The 16,353-nt window shown below is 38.1% G+C and overlaps 1 protein-coding gene across 1 annotated transcript in view; it reads right to left on the bottom strand.

Moving 5' to 3' along the window:
• Positions 1 to 2,621: 2,621 nt before the first annotated feature.
• CCDC81 (coiled-coil domain containing 81) overlaps positions 2,622 to 16,353 on the bottom strand; it is a 70,599-nt gene continuing 56,867 nt past the window's right edge. The window contains exons 11-15 of the mRNA XM_003764594.3: positions 13,901 to 14,073; positions 12,494 to 12,572; positions 12,178 to 12,404; positions 4,836 to 4,961; positions 2,622 to 2,882 (exon numbers count right to left, since the gene is read on the bottom strand). Coding sequence (XP_003764642.1) covers positions 2,741 to 2,882; positions 4,836 to 4,961; positions 12,178 to 12,404; positions 12,494 to 12,572; positions 13,901 to 14,073 — 747 coding nt within the window. The 3' untranslated portion in view covers positions 2,622 to 2,740. The remainder of the gene's footprint in view (positions 2,883 to 4,835; positions 4,962 to 12,177; positions 12,405 to 12,493; positions 12,573 to 13,900; positions 14,074 to 16,353) is intronic.

The raw sequence follows: 16,353 nt of genomic DNA, 5'->3' as shown, positions 1-16,353 counted from the left end.
TCTTTTCCCTTGTTCCCTGTAACTTCAAGACTGCATACACTGCTTAGATTATAGTTTCAGTCTTCTTCTTTTTTTTTTGCCGAGGCAATTAGGGTTAAGTGATTTGCACAGGGTCACATAGCTATGAAGTGTTAAGTATCTGAGGTCAAATTTGAACTAAGATCCTCCTGACTTCAGGACTGGGTGCTCTATCCACTGCACCACCTAGCTGCCCCAAATCTTTGCTTTTTCAAAAGGATTATGGTTGTGCCTAAAATCCTTCTAATACAAAGGGGCTTCCAAGAGACAGATTATAATTCAGCACATGGAACAACTTCTGAGTTATACATATATATATATATATATATATATATATATATATGTGTGTGTGTATATACATACACACATATACAAACTGAGCTATACCACAATGGGATGGGCTCACTTGGGAGGTAGCAGTACCCACATACTACAGGTATTTAAGCCAAGCTCAGCCGATGTATACATCTCTCCCCAAGTGAGTGCATCACTCCTATAATATTTGAGATTGTGGGTTTGCAACTTTTCTCATCTGATTTGCTTGAACAAGGACACAATCCAATTCTTAGTGCCAAAAAAAGTACCACTTCAGGGCTGTTAAGGGACAGAGGTCAATTTTCCGAGAGCCTCTACAGCTGTGCATCATAGCATCTGGAGGAGTTGCAAGACAGCCTTTGCTGACACAGGTGTTGCGGACTGGGAATAAGATAAATTGGAGGCAGAGGGAAGAGGAGGAAGGTCAGACAATGCAATGGCCTCTCAGTCAGAGAGGTCAGAGAACAGCAACTGCCTCTCAGTCTCCTTGTATCATCCTCTCACAAGAGGAGATCCATTCTGGGTTGGATCTCTAGCAGCCACTGTCAGGTGGCTTCCATGTATTCCAACACAGGGCTGTAAAGTAGCTTTAGGCATCTCACACAAATCGCATTATCAGTGACAAAAGACAAACAAAATAGACTTTTAAAAATACTTTAAATACTTTAAAACTACAGTTATTATGGAAGAAGCTAGAGCAGCCACCTGATTAATAAAACTGATGCCAGTGTGTTATTCCCCTTTTGGAGTGAGTCACCTGCGTCACCTGTTTGCCTCAGTTTCCTCATCTGTGAAAATGAGCTGAAGGAAATGGCAATCCACCATCCTTGCCAAGAAAACCCAAAAGGGATCATGAAGCGTCATATATGACTGAAACATTAAAAACAAACAACCACCACCTGTTTATCCAGAATAGATGAGGATGGTCTTCATTCAGCTTGGAGCTTGGCTGGGTTGCAAACTACAAGGAAGCAAATATCAGATCAACATGAATTTCCAAACACTCAAGAATGCAACCGGCTGCTCCACAAGTAGCGAGTTTTGGGAAGTCTTCAAGCACAGACTGGATGACTATTCATCCAGGATGGGATCCATGCTCCAGGACCACTGAGGTCCTGTCCAACTCCGGGAATCTAGGGTCCTATGCAATAATGACACCATGTGTTCTCCTTGGGTGTTTGCTGATGGCACAATCTATGCAATTAGCAAAGACAAAGTATAAAAAAGAAACCATGTATACTAAAAATTGTTGTTGTAATTTGTCATTGTAGTGTTGTGATTGCAATATGTCACATTGCTTCAGGTTTCCTCGTCCCCCTTTCTGTGTCCAACTTTGTCTCAAAGAGTACGGGAAGGAGATAGTAGCGTTTATGGAGAAGGAAGAATAGATATGGATATGGTGTTTGGAGTGCAGTTGGATGTCAGAGTTGTGGCTGGCTGTAGTGGATGGTTGATCATGAGGAGAGAGAAGATGACATTTAGAATATACTAGTGCATTGACAAGTGTCCTAGATGAAAAAAAAAATTGAAATGTTCTGACTCGTGGCTCAGTGACAAGGGCTGACAGGGAAATGCCCCTCTTTAAGAACCAGAAGGAAGGGGGCTATCAGGATTTTGGATCATCCTTCTCTAATCTACCTTCATGTCCCCTCTATGTCTCCACTTCTCCCTCCTAATTAAATTTTAATTCCATTAATTGGTCCCCTGATCTCCACACTGTCTGGACCTCCCCCAGAATTCAAACCTGTTTCATCTTCGGGCTATCTTCTACCTTCTGCTCTTACTAGACAAAGCCTTAATCCCTGAGCCTTCTACTCAGTTTCCATTAATTTGGGGGGGTCCCACCTATGGTCATGACATCAACCCTAACTCTTCCAGTTCCCTGAAGAAGGGAGGGTTAGCTAAGGGGGTGGACAGTTGCCATTATCAAATGCCACGCACAGGTAGGCACTTTGAAAAATATTTATTATAATGCTTATTGTAGCACAAAAAAATAAAGTCACTTGCCCAAGGTCACATGGGGCAGGGATAACACAGTAGCATCCCAGCCCAGTGTCACATCTCACAGAACCCACCAAACAAAGGGACAGGAAGATCATTGGTCCCATCCCCGGGGCCCTAAGCCAGTGGTAGTCTAGCCCTTACCACCATACCCCCACCTTAACTCCAAGAAGTATTGAAAATCATCTGGGGTGACCAGGAAGGGGGGAGCCTACTTTTCCCGTTTGATTTTTTTTTTATGTGAACTCTACTAGAGAACATAGAGGAAAAAGACTTCTAAAACTGAAGGCACAAAATAACCTCATAATATTGTTTTCATTGAGGTGTGATAAGCAGTCCACAGTCACATCACCACATCCATAAGAGTAAAACTTTTTCCCCAGGAAACCCAGGCCCAATGTTCTTTTTAAACCAGCAGTCTGGAACCATGTAAGTATCTGGTCATCGGCCACAAGTTAGTTTCCCCACAGTTGCTCAGACGCCTCTTACACTGACAACAACGTCGATACTTCTCACACTGATCCAGGAGGAACAACTTATCAGAAGCCCTAAGAATGTAAAGAATAAAAACCCATCACTTTCATCCAGTTTAGCAAGCGTCTATTATTACATACAAAGAACCGAGAAGCCTCATGGTGTAGTGAGTAATTAGATGGCCTCTGAGGCGGTAAGACACATGTCACAAACATGTGTATGTGACGTACCCGTGATGGGTAGGTGACCCTGGGCAACTCTCTAAAATGATACGTTACAAAGGGGTGCCGGTCTGCTTTGGCAAAGGGACTTTCTTCACCATGAGCTCCCTCTGCCAGAGAAATAGGAGGGACGGTATAATAGACACGGACATTTCATTTCTGGAATTGTAGTGACTAACAGAGCCGTACAAAGCCTGGTCAGAGGGATGGTGGATAAGATGAAGAATGGAAGGTTGAGAGATTTTTTCATTTATTCAGCCAGGCATCTTAAGCACTTATTATGCGAAGCATAGTACTAAGCAGCTATCTATTTTTGCATGTACATAAATAAAACATACGTTTGTATGTTTATGTGTATATGTGTGTGTATAGACACACACATGGCTCCAGGGTCAACTCTGTATCCCCTCTGAGGCAGCTGGGGTACAGTGGATCAAGTCCTGGACCCGGAGTCAGGAAGATGAGTTCAAATGCACCATCATTTACTTCCTAGCTATGTGACCCTAAGCAAATCCTTCAGTTTCCTCATCTATAAACAGGAGAATGTCCATAATAGTACCTACCTTTCAGGTACTCAGATAAAATGAGTTGATATTTATAAAACACTTTGCAAGTTTTTCCATACTGTGTAATTATTAGCTGTTATGATGATGATACAGCCTCTCTACACTTCACATCATCAAGATTGACTATTTCACTGAAGTCATAAGACTTTAAGAATCTCATAAGAGATTATTGACACATATGGTATATGATATATATGTGTGTATGTGTTATTGTTTTTATACAGATTATTTCTACATAGAATCTATATATGATTTTTTGTGGGGGAGTGTATACAATGTGTATAACAGACATGGAAGTATGTTCAGTGCTTGGATCTATCTTGGATCAGTCCTTTATCAATAACCATTAAAAAATACAAAGAAGTGTGGGATAAGGAACAAAAAGGATCCAGACTAGAATCTAGGGAAATCTCAAGTTGGAGAGATCACTTTCAGCCAGGGGAAACAAGGTAGGATTCATGTTGGGGGTAGCATCTGGTTTGGTGCTTGAAGAAAGAGAAGGATTTCACCAATTCCAATAAGGAATAAGGAAGAGGGGATATTCAAGGTATTGGGGGGGGCGCCTAATTCACACAAAGGCACAGCATAGGAGAAGGCAGAGTATGGCCCCTCTATTTGGAATGTAGATTGCAGAAAGGAAAGAAATATGGAATACGATTGGAAAAGTAGGTGAAAACTAGATTGTGAAGAGCACTGAATGCTGATATGTAGACTTGTAATTCATTATTTAGGCAACAAGGAGCTATTAGAGATTTCTGAGCAGAGTGACAATAAGACTGAGGTATTAATCACAAGTATTTGTGATATGGAATGGCATATTTGCACACAGTAAGTATCACATATGACCTGTCATAATGTGATAAGCCCTGTTATAACGTATTCTCCAAAAGGAGGGAAATACATCTTATTTACCATTTTTCTTTCCTTAAATGCCTTGTTCTGCTAATAATAATGTGTGCCTAACAAGGCTGAGTGAATGAATGAATACATGTCTATGCTTTCTATTCTTGATCTCCTGACCAAGCACTTGGATTACCTCTCTGCTAGTCAACAACATTTCCAGAAATGAGATTTCTCCTCCTCTCTCCCCTGCTGTCTGTAAGCACTGAGGAGAAGCCTCTGAAGGTGTCCCCATTCTCGGTCTGTAATTGCCTTACAGACCGAAAGGACTGAATAAGGCAAAGATGGAAATGGGAAAGTCAGTGAAATGGGACAAGGAGGTGTTTGGGCTGAGTCTGACCGTTTAAAGACCTTCTCCTCCATATCCCGGTGCCTCTTCAGCTCAGCACTCTTCTCCCAGTTCTCCTGCAGACCTTGGTTTATCTTCATTGTCCTCTCAAGCTCCGCCATTCTTTCCGCCAAGTGCCTAAAAAGAAGGATACCCATCAGCTTTGGACAGAGGCGGCCACAGACACCGGCAGGCAAAGACCTGACCAGATTCTTCGACCTGCCTTCCCTTTAATGTGAGGTTATGTGGCAAATGGAATGCTCTGGTTGAGTCCCATCATCTCTGAGAAGCAAATTAAAAGGCTCTGATTCTGAGCTTCCTTTTCCTTCCCTGTCAAATGAGTGAGGACCACCATGTGATCTCTCCTGTCCTATCCTGAACAATACTTCCATACAACTGGTAACTCTTGGATGCTATTCATACTGGCAAATCACTTAACCTCTGTCTGCCTCAGTTTCCACATCTGTAAAATTGCAACAATAATATAGCTACTTCCCAGGGCTGTGAAACTAAGAGATATGTGTTGGTCTATGTAAATGTTGAATATTAATGTTATAAAAATCGCTAAGAAGCTGGAGCAGCTAGATGGCACCCGAGATAGAGCCCTGTTGGTAAAGTCAGGAGGATCTGAGTTCAAATCCAATCTGACTCACTGTGAAACAACCCCAAATACACCACACATACACACACAAATAATTAATAGGGACCCAAGAATAGACCTGTGACTTCAGAGCTCCTGGAGGGGAACTTCTACTGCTGATGTAGGTTTGTCCCCTCTCAGCAACTTATAGCCTTAGATTACCTACAGACCTGAATTTTAAGTGACTCGCTGGTGGTCATCCAGAGAGTTTGTTTCTGGGGACAGTTTCTTTCCCCAGGACTGACTCTTTTTCCTTTTTAGATATCATTGTGGGACAGCTGGGTCACACAGTAGATAGAATCCTGGACCTGGAATCAAAAAGACTTGACTTCAAATGTACCCTCAGACACTTACTAGCTGTGTGACCCTATGCAAGTCACTTAACTTGCCTCTCCCTTTAGTTTCCTCATCTGTAAAAGGATGTCAATAATTGCCAAAAAAAATAATAAATCACTTTGAAAGTCTTTGTATATATATATATATATATATATATATATATATATATATATATACATATATATATATATATAATTCCTATAGAATTCTAAATTGTCAAAGATAGTGCTGCAATAATTCTGTTACTGAAAAGATGAACATTGGCTAAAGGGTAACACTTAGGATTATTAAGTGGAGGTTATTATGCAACTCAGCCCCTTTACATTCCACATCATCAAGATTTACTCTTTCATATTGAGTTACAGGTTAAAACTGGAAAAGAGTATATAAGCTAACCTACTCAGTGGATAGACTGAGGAGAGTAATGGCCAGAAGGTGAACTTGCAGAGCCAGTACTAGCACCCAGACCTTCTGACTCTCGAGCTAATTAGAAATCTTTCCATTATCTTATGCTATTTCCTAGAGTTTGGTTTTCAAACCCATTGCTTCCTATGACTCTGATAAATACTGAATTTAATGGAAATTCACCCCTTAAGGGACTAGTAGTCACAAGCTTTTCCCTCTGTCATCATGGTCATTACAATGGTCCATATTTAATCTCACACCGTTGAAGTCATGGGGGGGGGGGTGCGGAATTTGGCACTGAAATAAACTTGGGGGGAGGATGGAAAGCAAACAGGAATCAGCAAGTGAAACAGGCAACTTCTTTGTTAAGCAAAACAAACCTTCCATTGCCTGGGAGGCTATGTACCCAGTAATGTATGCAGTGGTGTCATTTTGGCACAGAAATGAATAGAGTATTATTTGTTTGACCTCCAGATACAATGATGTTGTGTTTTCTCAGTCTCTAATAATTAGAGCTCACATTTCTCAAGCAAAGACCATCTAATCCAGCCACATTTTAGCTTACAGAGTGCTGACTCTCAAACCACCTATGAAGCAGGGAAGGCAAGATTATGGTCCCCATTTTCTAAATAAGGAACCTTCAGTGAGTAAATTTGAAAGCAGACTTTTTGTCTCCATATTTAATGCTCTTTCCCTAATATGTTTCCTCCCACATATTCTGTGACTTAGGTTAGGGGGAAAGATAGAATTTCTATGCCAGTGGTCTTCAAATATACTATCAATATCAGGGATCCTTAACAGGGCATGAAGTCCATAGAAGGCATAATGTTCTTAGAGCCCATCTAGTCTCATTTAAGAGATAACACCACAGGGGCAGATAGGTACCTTGAGCTGATTGCCCAAAGTCAAAATTAGGTGAGCGCAATCTATATCAGGGATACTTAACAGGTCGAACATGCAATCCATAGAATGCAGAATGTTTTTATAGCCCATCTAGTCTCATTTAAGAGATAATACATTGAGTTCCAGATGGGTAAAGTGAACTGATTGCCCAAAATCACATAGCAAATTAGGTGAGTACGGTTAGCTTAAACCCACCTCCCCAATCTCCTCTTCATCCAGTGCTCTCTCTAATACACCAAATCTCCTACTTAATTGTTTCATTTTCACTTTCCCGAGTCCTCATAAAAATATCAAGTGTTTTTTTTTTCATTTCCATGTCTTTTTGTTCTTATTTTTATCTGGGTGTTCCAAAGTGAACTCCCAACTACACACAGCTGATGATATTTATTCTCCCCTTACTTTAGACTAGCAATAGCCACTAGAGGTCAGTATCCTCTAAATAAAAATGTTTGCAATAGTTTCAATTATCTGCATTTTGAGTATCCTTCCTCTTCCAGAGTCAGGATGCAAAAGCTAATGGGGGTCTTTATTCGATAGATTATCTCCAGGATGCAAGAGTTTGTGGGGTTCTTTATTAGATTATCTCCAGGATGAAAGAGCCAGTCAGGTTTTTATTAGATTATTTTACCAACTCTTGGGCAGAGCCACTGGCTCATGGTCACAGAGGATCATAGATCTAGTGTGAAAATCCTCTGAGAAACCACCTAATCTAAACACCTTCCCCCATTTTACAGTTGAGAACAAGGAGAATGGCATCCTCAAAATCAGATAGATGGATAAGAGTCAGAGGGAGGATTTGATTCTTAGGTGCTCTAGACTCCACTGCCAATGCTTTTTTTGTATATCATATACCATATCACCTCCAGTTCTCAGTACTGTGACCAAGACTATTTTGTAATATCAAAATGGGCCCCTTTGTACTGGGCAGCTTGGCAAAATGGGAAATGATTTGTATTTGGAGTCAAAAGATATTAGAAATAATAATAACCAGAAATGGTCATTTCTCTCTGAATCTCAGTTCCTTCAGCTATGAGGAGTGAAAAATAATATTTCTGCCTGCCTAGCTGTTGTACAAAAAGTGATATGTGAACTCTTATGATGGGGTACCAAAGCCTGTAATGGCCTCAGTGGAGAGGGAAATGGGCAGGAAAGACAATGTGGAAGATTTATGGAAGGAGAATTAAATTGGGTTTTTTGAGACCCAGAGGGCAAAACTGCAAAGTAGTGAGAGGTGAAAAGGCAAATTGAAGTTTAATAAAAGGGAAAATCTCTTAAAGAGATTACCTCAGGGATATTTATATAAGAAAATAATGCCTTTAAAATGTGTGATGTTCCTGGTAACACCCTAACCTCCTCGTCCCTCAGTCTCCTCTCAGCCCATGACCTATTTCTTCTACTCCACTTTAGCCACATACAGAGACAGTCACACTCTAGATTTCTCCATCACCCACAGGGGTTCCATTTAACCATCAAAAACTCCCAAATCCCTTTATCAACGCCTCCTATCATTTGTCTTCACACCTCTTAAGTCCATTTTACATCTTAATAGTGACCTCAATCCTTCTCAGGTTCATTAACTCTACTCTTGCTTCTGTTTCCTTTTTTCTCCTCCTAATCTTATATAATCTTTTAATCCTATAGTTAAGCAGTTCAATTCAGTACTATACTGTGCCCTAACTCTTATCCCTTGTCCTCTTCTCACCATTCATCTCTTCCCAATCCCAGCCTTGGATGACTGTTATTGTCCACCTCCTTTATTCTTTCTCATGTGCTCATGAACAGAAGGGGAAAAAATGAGCTGAAAAGATCAACTAACAAATTTATATTATCTAATTTCTGCTAGACTTTCACTGTATCAAATAAATCTTTTTTCTCCCCACAGAAGTTGTTCCAAACCTTTTCTCTCAAACTTCAATATCTTTCCTCTTCTCCTCAGCTGCAGCAATAAGCAATATTTATTAACTTCCCCCATGTGTCATGCACTGTGCTAAGGTGCTAGAGATACAAATGCAAGCAAAAAACCAAAAAATTCCTACCTCAAAGTGACTATACTTTAAGACACATCACATAATAGGGAGCTGAAAAGGGAGGAGAAGGAAGGTATCAGTATGGCCTCATAACCATGCTGAGAAAAATAGATGTGATTTATATATTTTGTGTATCCTATATGCATATTTTATCTTTCCTAAGAAGACTTTAAAGTCCTTGATAGCAGGGACTATTTCATTTTTGTCATTGTTATTTCCAACACCTAGCATAATAACTGATACACAGTAAATGCAACAAATATTTCTTAATTAATCCTTGCTCAAAAAGAAATTTTATTAAGTTGATCATTTCTACTTATTACTAGCTATGTGACTTTAAGCAAATTAATACCCATCTCTGCTCATTTCTAATCTCATCATCCTGAAATTAATTCAAGCTTTGATTGACAACACCTCTCTCAACCTCCTCCCTCCCTTCTAAATTGGAGGGCTTAGAGGGTAAAGTACCAAATTCTTTCCAAAATTTTTACAGGGCAAAAACTCTCACTCCACTCTGCATCTACTGCTCTGCCTGCTTTCAACTCTATGGAACAAGATGTCCCCGGGTACCCTCTTGCTTCACAAAATTAATCTCAGGACTAAATTTATCAAAAGTCAAGGATTTCTGGAATACAGGAGAAGCAATTCATTTATGTTTTAAAAATCTAACAACACAGATTCAAGTTTTCCTCTTTCCTCCACACATACCTCCAACTTTCCTGCTTCCTTTCGTGTTTTGTCTCCCCCCTCATTAGATTGTAAACCTCTTGGAGGTAGAGACTCTCTTTCCTAAACTTTCCATATCCCCATTTGCCAACGTCAGTGTCCTACTGTTAGAATTGGCAGTGGAACTGAAATAGAACCACCTCCTTCCTCAGAGAAGGAAAATGACCCCTCAAAAGAGAGTCATGCAGTTTACAAGCAATAAGCTTGGATTTGAACCAGGACAGGTTTCCCGACTACAAATTTAGTTCTAATGTATCCCTTCCCAAAAGTCCTCTGGTGTCATGATTTCCTTTTCTATTAAATTTTGGCAACTTAATCCTAGATTCATGCTGCTTTGCCCCAACCATCCTTCAAGCCGATTCTGCCCCATCTATAAAAAATCACTTCCCCATTACCATGAAAAATCACTTCTCCATTCTCCTTAGTTAAACTTGTCTTTCCAGCTCAGGAGACTCTTTCCCCCAACATTATGGTAGTTTCAAGGTCATATAGCAATGAATTTCTGAAATCCAACTGTCCCTATTATCCATGGTCACGGGCTGATGCCATAGCACAAAAGCCAAGAGACCCAGGATAGTTACTACTGAAATCTGAGAACCATATGAAAGACAAATGTTGAGGGATTGTGGATTAAAATATTATAATACGATAATCCCCTAAGAGGCTCTTCTGGTTTGTTGGGGGCAGCACAGCAGGAGGGAAATCCCCCAAGAGGATTAAGCAAATATCAGCACTTCAGAGAACTACTGCTAGGTTGCCCAAAGCTTTTTATTCTTTATTCTTTTTTTTTCTCTAGAGGGGGGAAAAAACCAGAATCTTTAGCACTCAGTAAACATTCTTTGTGTTTGTTAAATGCTTAGAGAATTTCAGTTATCTCAAGAGTGGAAAGGGACTTTAGAGGCTTTCTTTTTTGCTTTTTTTAAAAACTTTTTTAGCTTAGAGATTTTCTAATGCAATTTACACTTGAAGACTGAAAGCCCCCATCTACAATATCCCCAACAAGTAGCCTCCAAGTCTCTGCTTGACAACTTCCAATGATGGAGAGTTTACTGCTTCCCAAGAAAGCACATTCTACTTTTGGATAGCAATTCACAGTTAGATTACAATCATTCCTCTTGAGAGTACTACAGGCCCTGAGAGGTTTTCTGCGGCAGTATATTAGATAGGACACATCATGGGAAAGCAAAAACATCCTTGAACCTTCTGAGGCTAGCATAAAAGCGTTACATCCATTCTCCCTCAGTGATAACAGAGGAAAAATGAGGGGAAGGGAAGGCAGGAGGAGCAGGGATCATAACTGACTCTAATTAAAGTGTGACATTTCTTACATCCTTTCAAAATAGGTGATTCACAGAATGTTTTAACAATTTTGATAGACTGAAGTTAAAATAAAGCCCTGTGACCTCTACCTCTGCCTTTAGACAGATATCTGCTCTTGGTCAATGGGAGCAAAGAGCACAAGAAATTCGATGGTGATGATTTAGAGATGTTTTTCCATCCTCACAGGGTCGTTTCATGGACACCAGAACAAGTATTCACAGATACTTCTGAAAGGAGGGTGTAGAAATAGATCATAGCTACAGAATGGTCACAGCTACAGTACAAAACCATGTCTGACCCTGAGGCAGAGTCCAGAGCCCCTACATCCTCACCCTCTGGCCAAATTGGTCCTGACCCACTTATTTTTGCTTAAAGTTTTGAGCACCAGCTCTGGAGTTAGAAGAAAGTTAGACGAAGTTAGGAGTTAGAAGAAACCCTCTTCCTAAATTCAAATCTGGCCTCAGACACTTAACACTTCCTAGCTATGTAACCCTGGGCAAGTCACTTAGCCCCGATTGCCTCAGGAAAGAAAGAAAGAAAGAAAGAAAGAAAGAAAGAAAGAAAGAAAGAAAGAAAGAAAGAAAGAAAGAAAGAAAGAAAGAAAGAAAGAAAGAAAGAAAGAAAGAAAAGAAAGAGGGAGAGAGAGAGAGAGAGAAAAGAAAAGAAAAAAGTTTGCAAGCTTTTTTTGAGTGTGCATGTATTTGGATGTACACAGTTATGTCTGCATATCCATATGTATGTGAGGGTTGTATGAAGGGATGAATAAATGCATATCTGTATTTATGCTTTTTTATATTTATATATTTTTGTTATATATGTTTTATTATATAATATAATATATTACATACATTTATTATACCCCCTATTATATGCATAAAAAGGAGCTTTAATCTACATGTGTGTATTGTATGTATGGGCCCATAGTGTTCCAAGCCTTTTTTACATGTATTATGTGTGCATGCACCATATGAATGAATTTGTTCAGCTCATTTCTTACTCTCTCTGGGTCTTCTGCAACATTTCTATATCGCGCCTCTGATCCACCAACTGGCGCAGTATGGCTGCCCTTTTGTGGTCCGCAACTGCCTGCAGCTGGTGCTTCATGTACTTTTGTTCCCGTTGCTTCCTTTCCGCCAGACGTTCATTACTCATGTCCATCTTCCCAAAGATGGGCTCAGACGAATCCGGCTCAAAGACAGGCAGTGGAGGAGGTCTGTTCTTTATCTAAATCCATAGTGAGAGAGGGACAGTGTTCCCAAGAATCCAGTACTCAGACTGGGCAAGACAAGCTTGTAATGCACTAATTGTCCTACCTGTACATCCAAGGCCCTCTTGTAATATTGTGCTTCTTCCATCCTATCTTTTAAGTACTTTGATCTTTGGGCAGCAAGACTAAGAACAAGGAGAAGAGTTAGAAAAAGAACAGAAGGTTTATCTAGAAATCTAGTTCATCATCATTGATCAGTCAAATCATAAGCATTTATTAAGCACCCAGGTTGTGCAAGCTGTGTGCTGAAAATATAAAGAAATTACATTTCTTTATAAAGGAAAATTAATTCGGCCCCTCTAGGAATGACACCCAGTTATGGTAATTTCTTGTCTTTTTGATAACTGGGAAAAGGGAGGGAAGGAGTGAGAGAAATTAGAATTTAAAATAAAAATTAATTTTTTAAAAGAAATTGAAAAGAAGAAAAAGGGAATTGAGACCCAGTGCTGGGCATGGCACAAAAACAGGGGAAAAAAAGAAGAATTGGATTTTATCCACTGAGAGCTAATATCTTTAAACAAAAATGCTACAAAAAGGTAACATACAACTAAAAAATTATAATACTGTGAATGTTTATAGTCAAATTATGTCCACTTTATATAAAACTAACAAAAATCTGTACTCAAAAACAGATAAATTAAGGTGGGAATATTCAGTAAACAAAAGCAATTGCCAAGATTCCTTTAAGGAGAGAATTCCACTTATAAAAGATGATTCCATGTACATACAGCCTTTATGTAGTGATAGACACTTAAAACATTACATTAGAATATTTGTATACATTTTTCCTAGAATATATTTGTTGTAATTCATTAGATGCCCCCCCCCATAATCAGTTAACCCTGATTGCATCCTACTATGGGAAGGATATTTCTTAAGCAAAGTACAGACATGCTTTTTTGATGATGTAACAGAGATGTCAAATTTACTCACTAAAATTTCTGCATAGGAATCAGATTAAAATATAATTAGGAAGTGATTAGTAAGATAAAAATAAAGTAACATGGATAATGTTTAAATTGTGATTTTCTAAGTCAGTATGTGACCAGAAGGGATCATTTCTATTTGACTTTCCATTTGAGTTTGACAACATAACAGAGTAATGAATAGCACAATATCTACTCTGTTTTATATCTCATCTAGCCATTCGTATCTAAATAGGGAAAATGTCAATTCACTGCATGACTTTGTATGACTTTGCCTGCCTCTAGGGATCCTGAAGCACTTAAAAATGTGGATGTAGATGTAGAAAGACCATTATTTAATTATTATTTAATGAAAACAATTAATAATAATAAAAATAAGATTTTGGTTTGTGAAATGGCTTCTGTTGGGGCCAGTTATTATAGCTGAGTGGTAATGAAAACATTAGTTTAGGGTCAAAATCCCACCAGAAACCATTAACAATGAAACTCACTTTTCCAATGTTCAGAGAAGGGCAAACTGGACTTACTCTTCTGTGAGCTGCACTTGTTCTAGGCGGTCCATTAAATCAGAATTCTGTTTCTGCTTCAATTCCTTTTCTCGTCTGCTCTCCATTTGTTTCAGAAGACCTTGGGAATACTCCTCTTGTTTAGCATAATTAAGCTCAGGACTAAGCGGTCGTTTGTCAAAAATATAGGATTTCTGTAATGAAGGAAAAGCTGTTTATTTATGCTAAGAGCATAAATCATTAAAGATGAAAATTCAAAAACCTTCACTCAATCAGTTGAGCACTCATTGGTCGTTCAGCTCATTACTGGTTGTTATAGAGCGACAAAAGAAGTGGTTTCCCACCTCCAGATGCTCATGTTCCTGTTGAAGAGGGGAACAAGACTTGCAAACATAACAATTAGAAAACAATTAAATACTAAGTTATAACTCCAGTAGAAAATAGTTCAGAAAAAAAAAAAGATATCAACAAGGAATGAAACATGGGAACCCAAGACTGAGAGCTATAAAAGATATAAGGAAGATAATGTTGGAATCAAATTATTATCAATAGAATGAACTTCAGAACTGGAGGGAATTTTCAGTGGCAAGTTGGTTTAAACCACACCTGAAAAAGGATCCTTTCTATACCATACTATCCCAGTCTCTGAATAAGACAAGGATTATATACTTTAACCATACTTTCATCTGGACTAGTAAAAGAAGGAAAGAATAAATACATACTGAGAGAGAATTAGATGCAGAAATAGGTATTAATTGGGGAAAGGAGAGAAGAGGAAAATGATAAATGGGGAGAATTAGTAGAGTGGATTAAAGGAGAAAATAATCTTAAGAAAAAATTTTAAAACACATATAATAAAAACTAAAATAGATAAACCACTAGCTAATTTAAAAAAGAAAAACAAGTTATCATTATAAAAATTGAAAAGAATTTACAGTAAATAAATAAAATTATTATGAGCTATTTCACCTAATTATATGCCAAAAAACTGACACTCTGAATGAAATTAATATTTACAAAAATGCAAAATGTTCACGTTAATTTTAGAGGAAATAAAAGACTTGTCTAATCCAATTTTAGAAAAATAAATTAAACAAGCTATAAGTGAACTTTCAAGGGGGGAGAGACTAAGACTAGATGGATTTATGAAGGTAATTCTATCAAATATTAAGAGAATAATCAGTTCCAATGCTACTTAAGCTCCTTTTTAAAAGGGTAAAAAAAGGAGTCCCATAAAATTGCATCAATAATACAAATATGGTCTTCATTTTAATCCCGAAAGATTCAAAACTGAAAAAAGAACGTTATAGACCAAGATCCTAAATAGATATTAATGCAAAAAAAACTTTTAAAATATTAGTATAGCAACATATATCAAATATTATATACTATGCCCAGGGCTAGATTAATACTAGGAATATAGGATTAATTCAGTATTAGAAAAACTATAAATATTACATATTGTAAGGGTCAGAGGAGAAAGGTCACATTCAGTGCAAACAGAAAGTCAACAAACTGTAATGCTTGAGACCCCAGAAGTGATGTGCTGTGAGCAAACAGGGCCTGCATCATGAGCAGGAACTCTGGCTATATTGAGATTGCCTCCTAACGGGATGCGTCTCCTTCTCTGATTGGCTGTGCGTGCGACCTCATAGACCCTATTTAAGCTCTAAGGAGAAGGAAAGCCCCTCTCTTTAACCTGGTGTTCACAAGGGAGTCAGCAAGAGGGTCAGGGGCAGGATGTGAACATGTGAATAAAAGACTTTGAGCTGGCACATGGCCTGGGAATGAGCAAGAGACTGGCAATGTAAATGCAGAGCAGTACTAGGGTCTTTCCCAATGAAGTGAATGCCTGGAGTTAAGCGTTTACAACACACCATATTAATAGTAAAAACAACAAAAGTAATATGATAGTATCCATAGATACAGAAAAAACTTTTGACAAGATACAATACCTATTCCTATTAAAATTTTTAGAAAGCTTAGAAGTTAATCTTTCCTTAATATGATAAATAGTTATCTATCTAAACCCAAGAGCCAGTATTATTTATAATGGGAATAAAGTAGAGATCTTTCCAACAAAATCAATAGTAAAGCAATTTTATTATTATTATATTATTAATAATAATTATATTGTTATTATATTATCATATGTTATATGTTTTATTATTAATATATGTCAAGAAATCTAGAAAACCTAGCAATATGAGACAAGAAAAAGAAACTGAAGAAATGAATTTAGGCAAAGAATAAAATTTTCACTTTTTTGTAAATGATGTAATGGTTTATTTAGGGAACCCTAGATATTTGATTGAAACAATTAACATACCAAAGTTGCAATATAAAATAAATCCATATAAATAATTAACAAAGTTGTGAAAATAAACCTACATAATTAGCATTTCTGTGTATTATCAATAAAATCCAACAGAAAAAATAAAGAAATTCCATTTACATTTACTATAAAAAGCATA

This window comes from Sarcophilus harrisii, chromosome 3 (genome assembly GCF_902635505.1).
Source record: "Sarcophilus harrisii chromosome 3, mSarHar1.11, whole genome shotgun sequence".
Lineage (NCBI taxonomy): Eukaryota > Metazoa > Chordata > Mammalia > Dasyuromorphia > Dasyuridae > Sarcophilus > Sarcophilus harrisii.
Note: the sequence above shows the minus strand (reverse complement) of the source record. Positions and strands in the feature narration are given on the sequence as shown.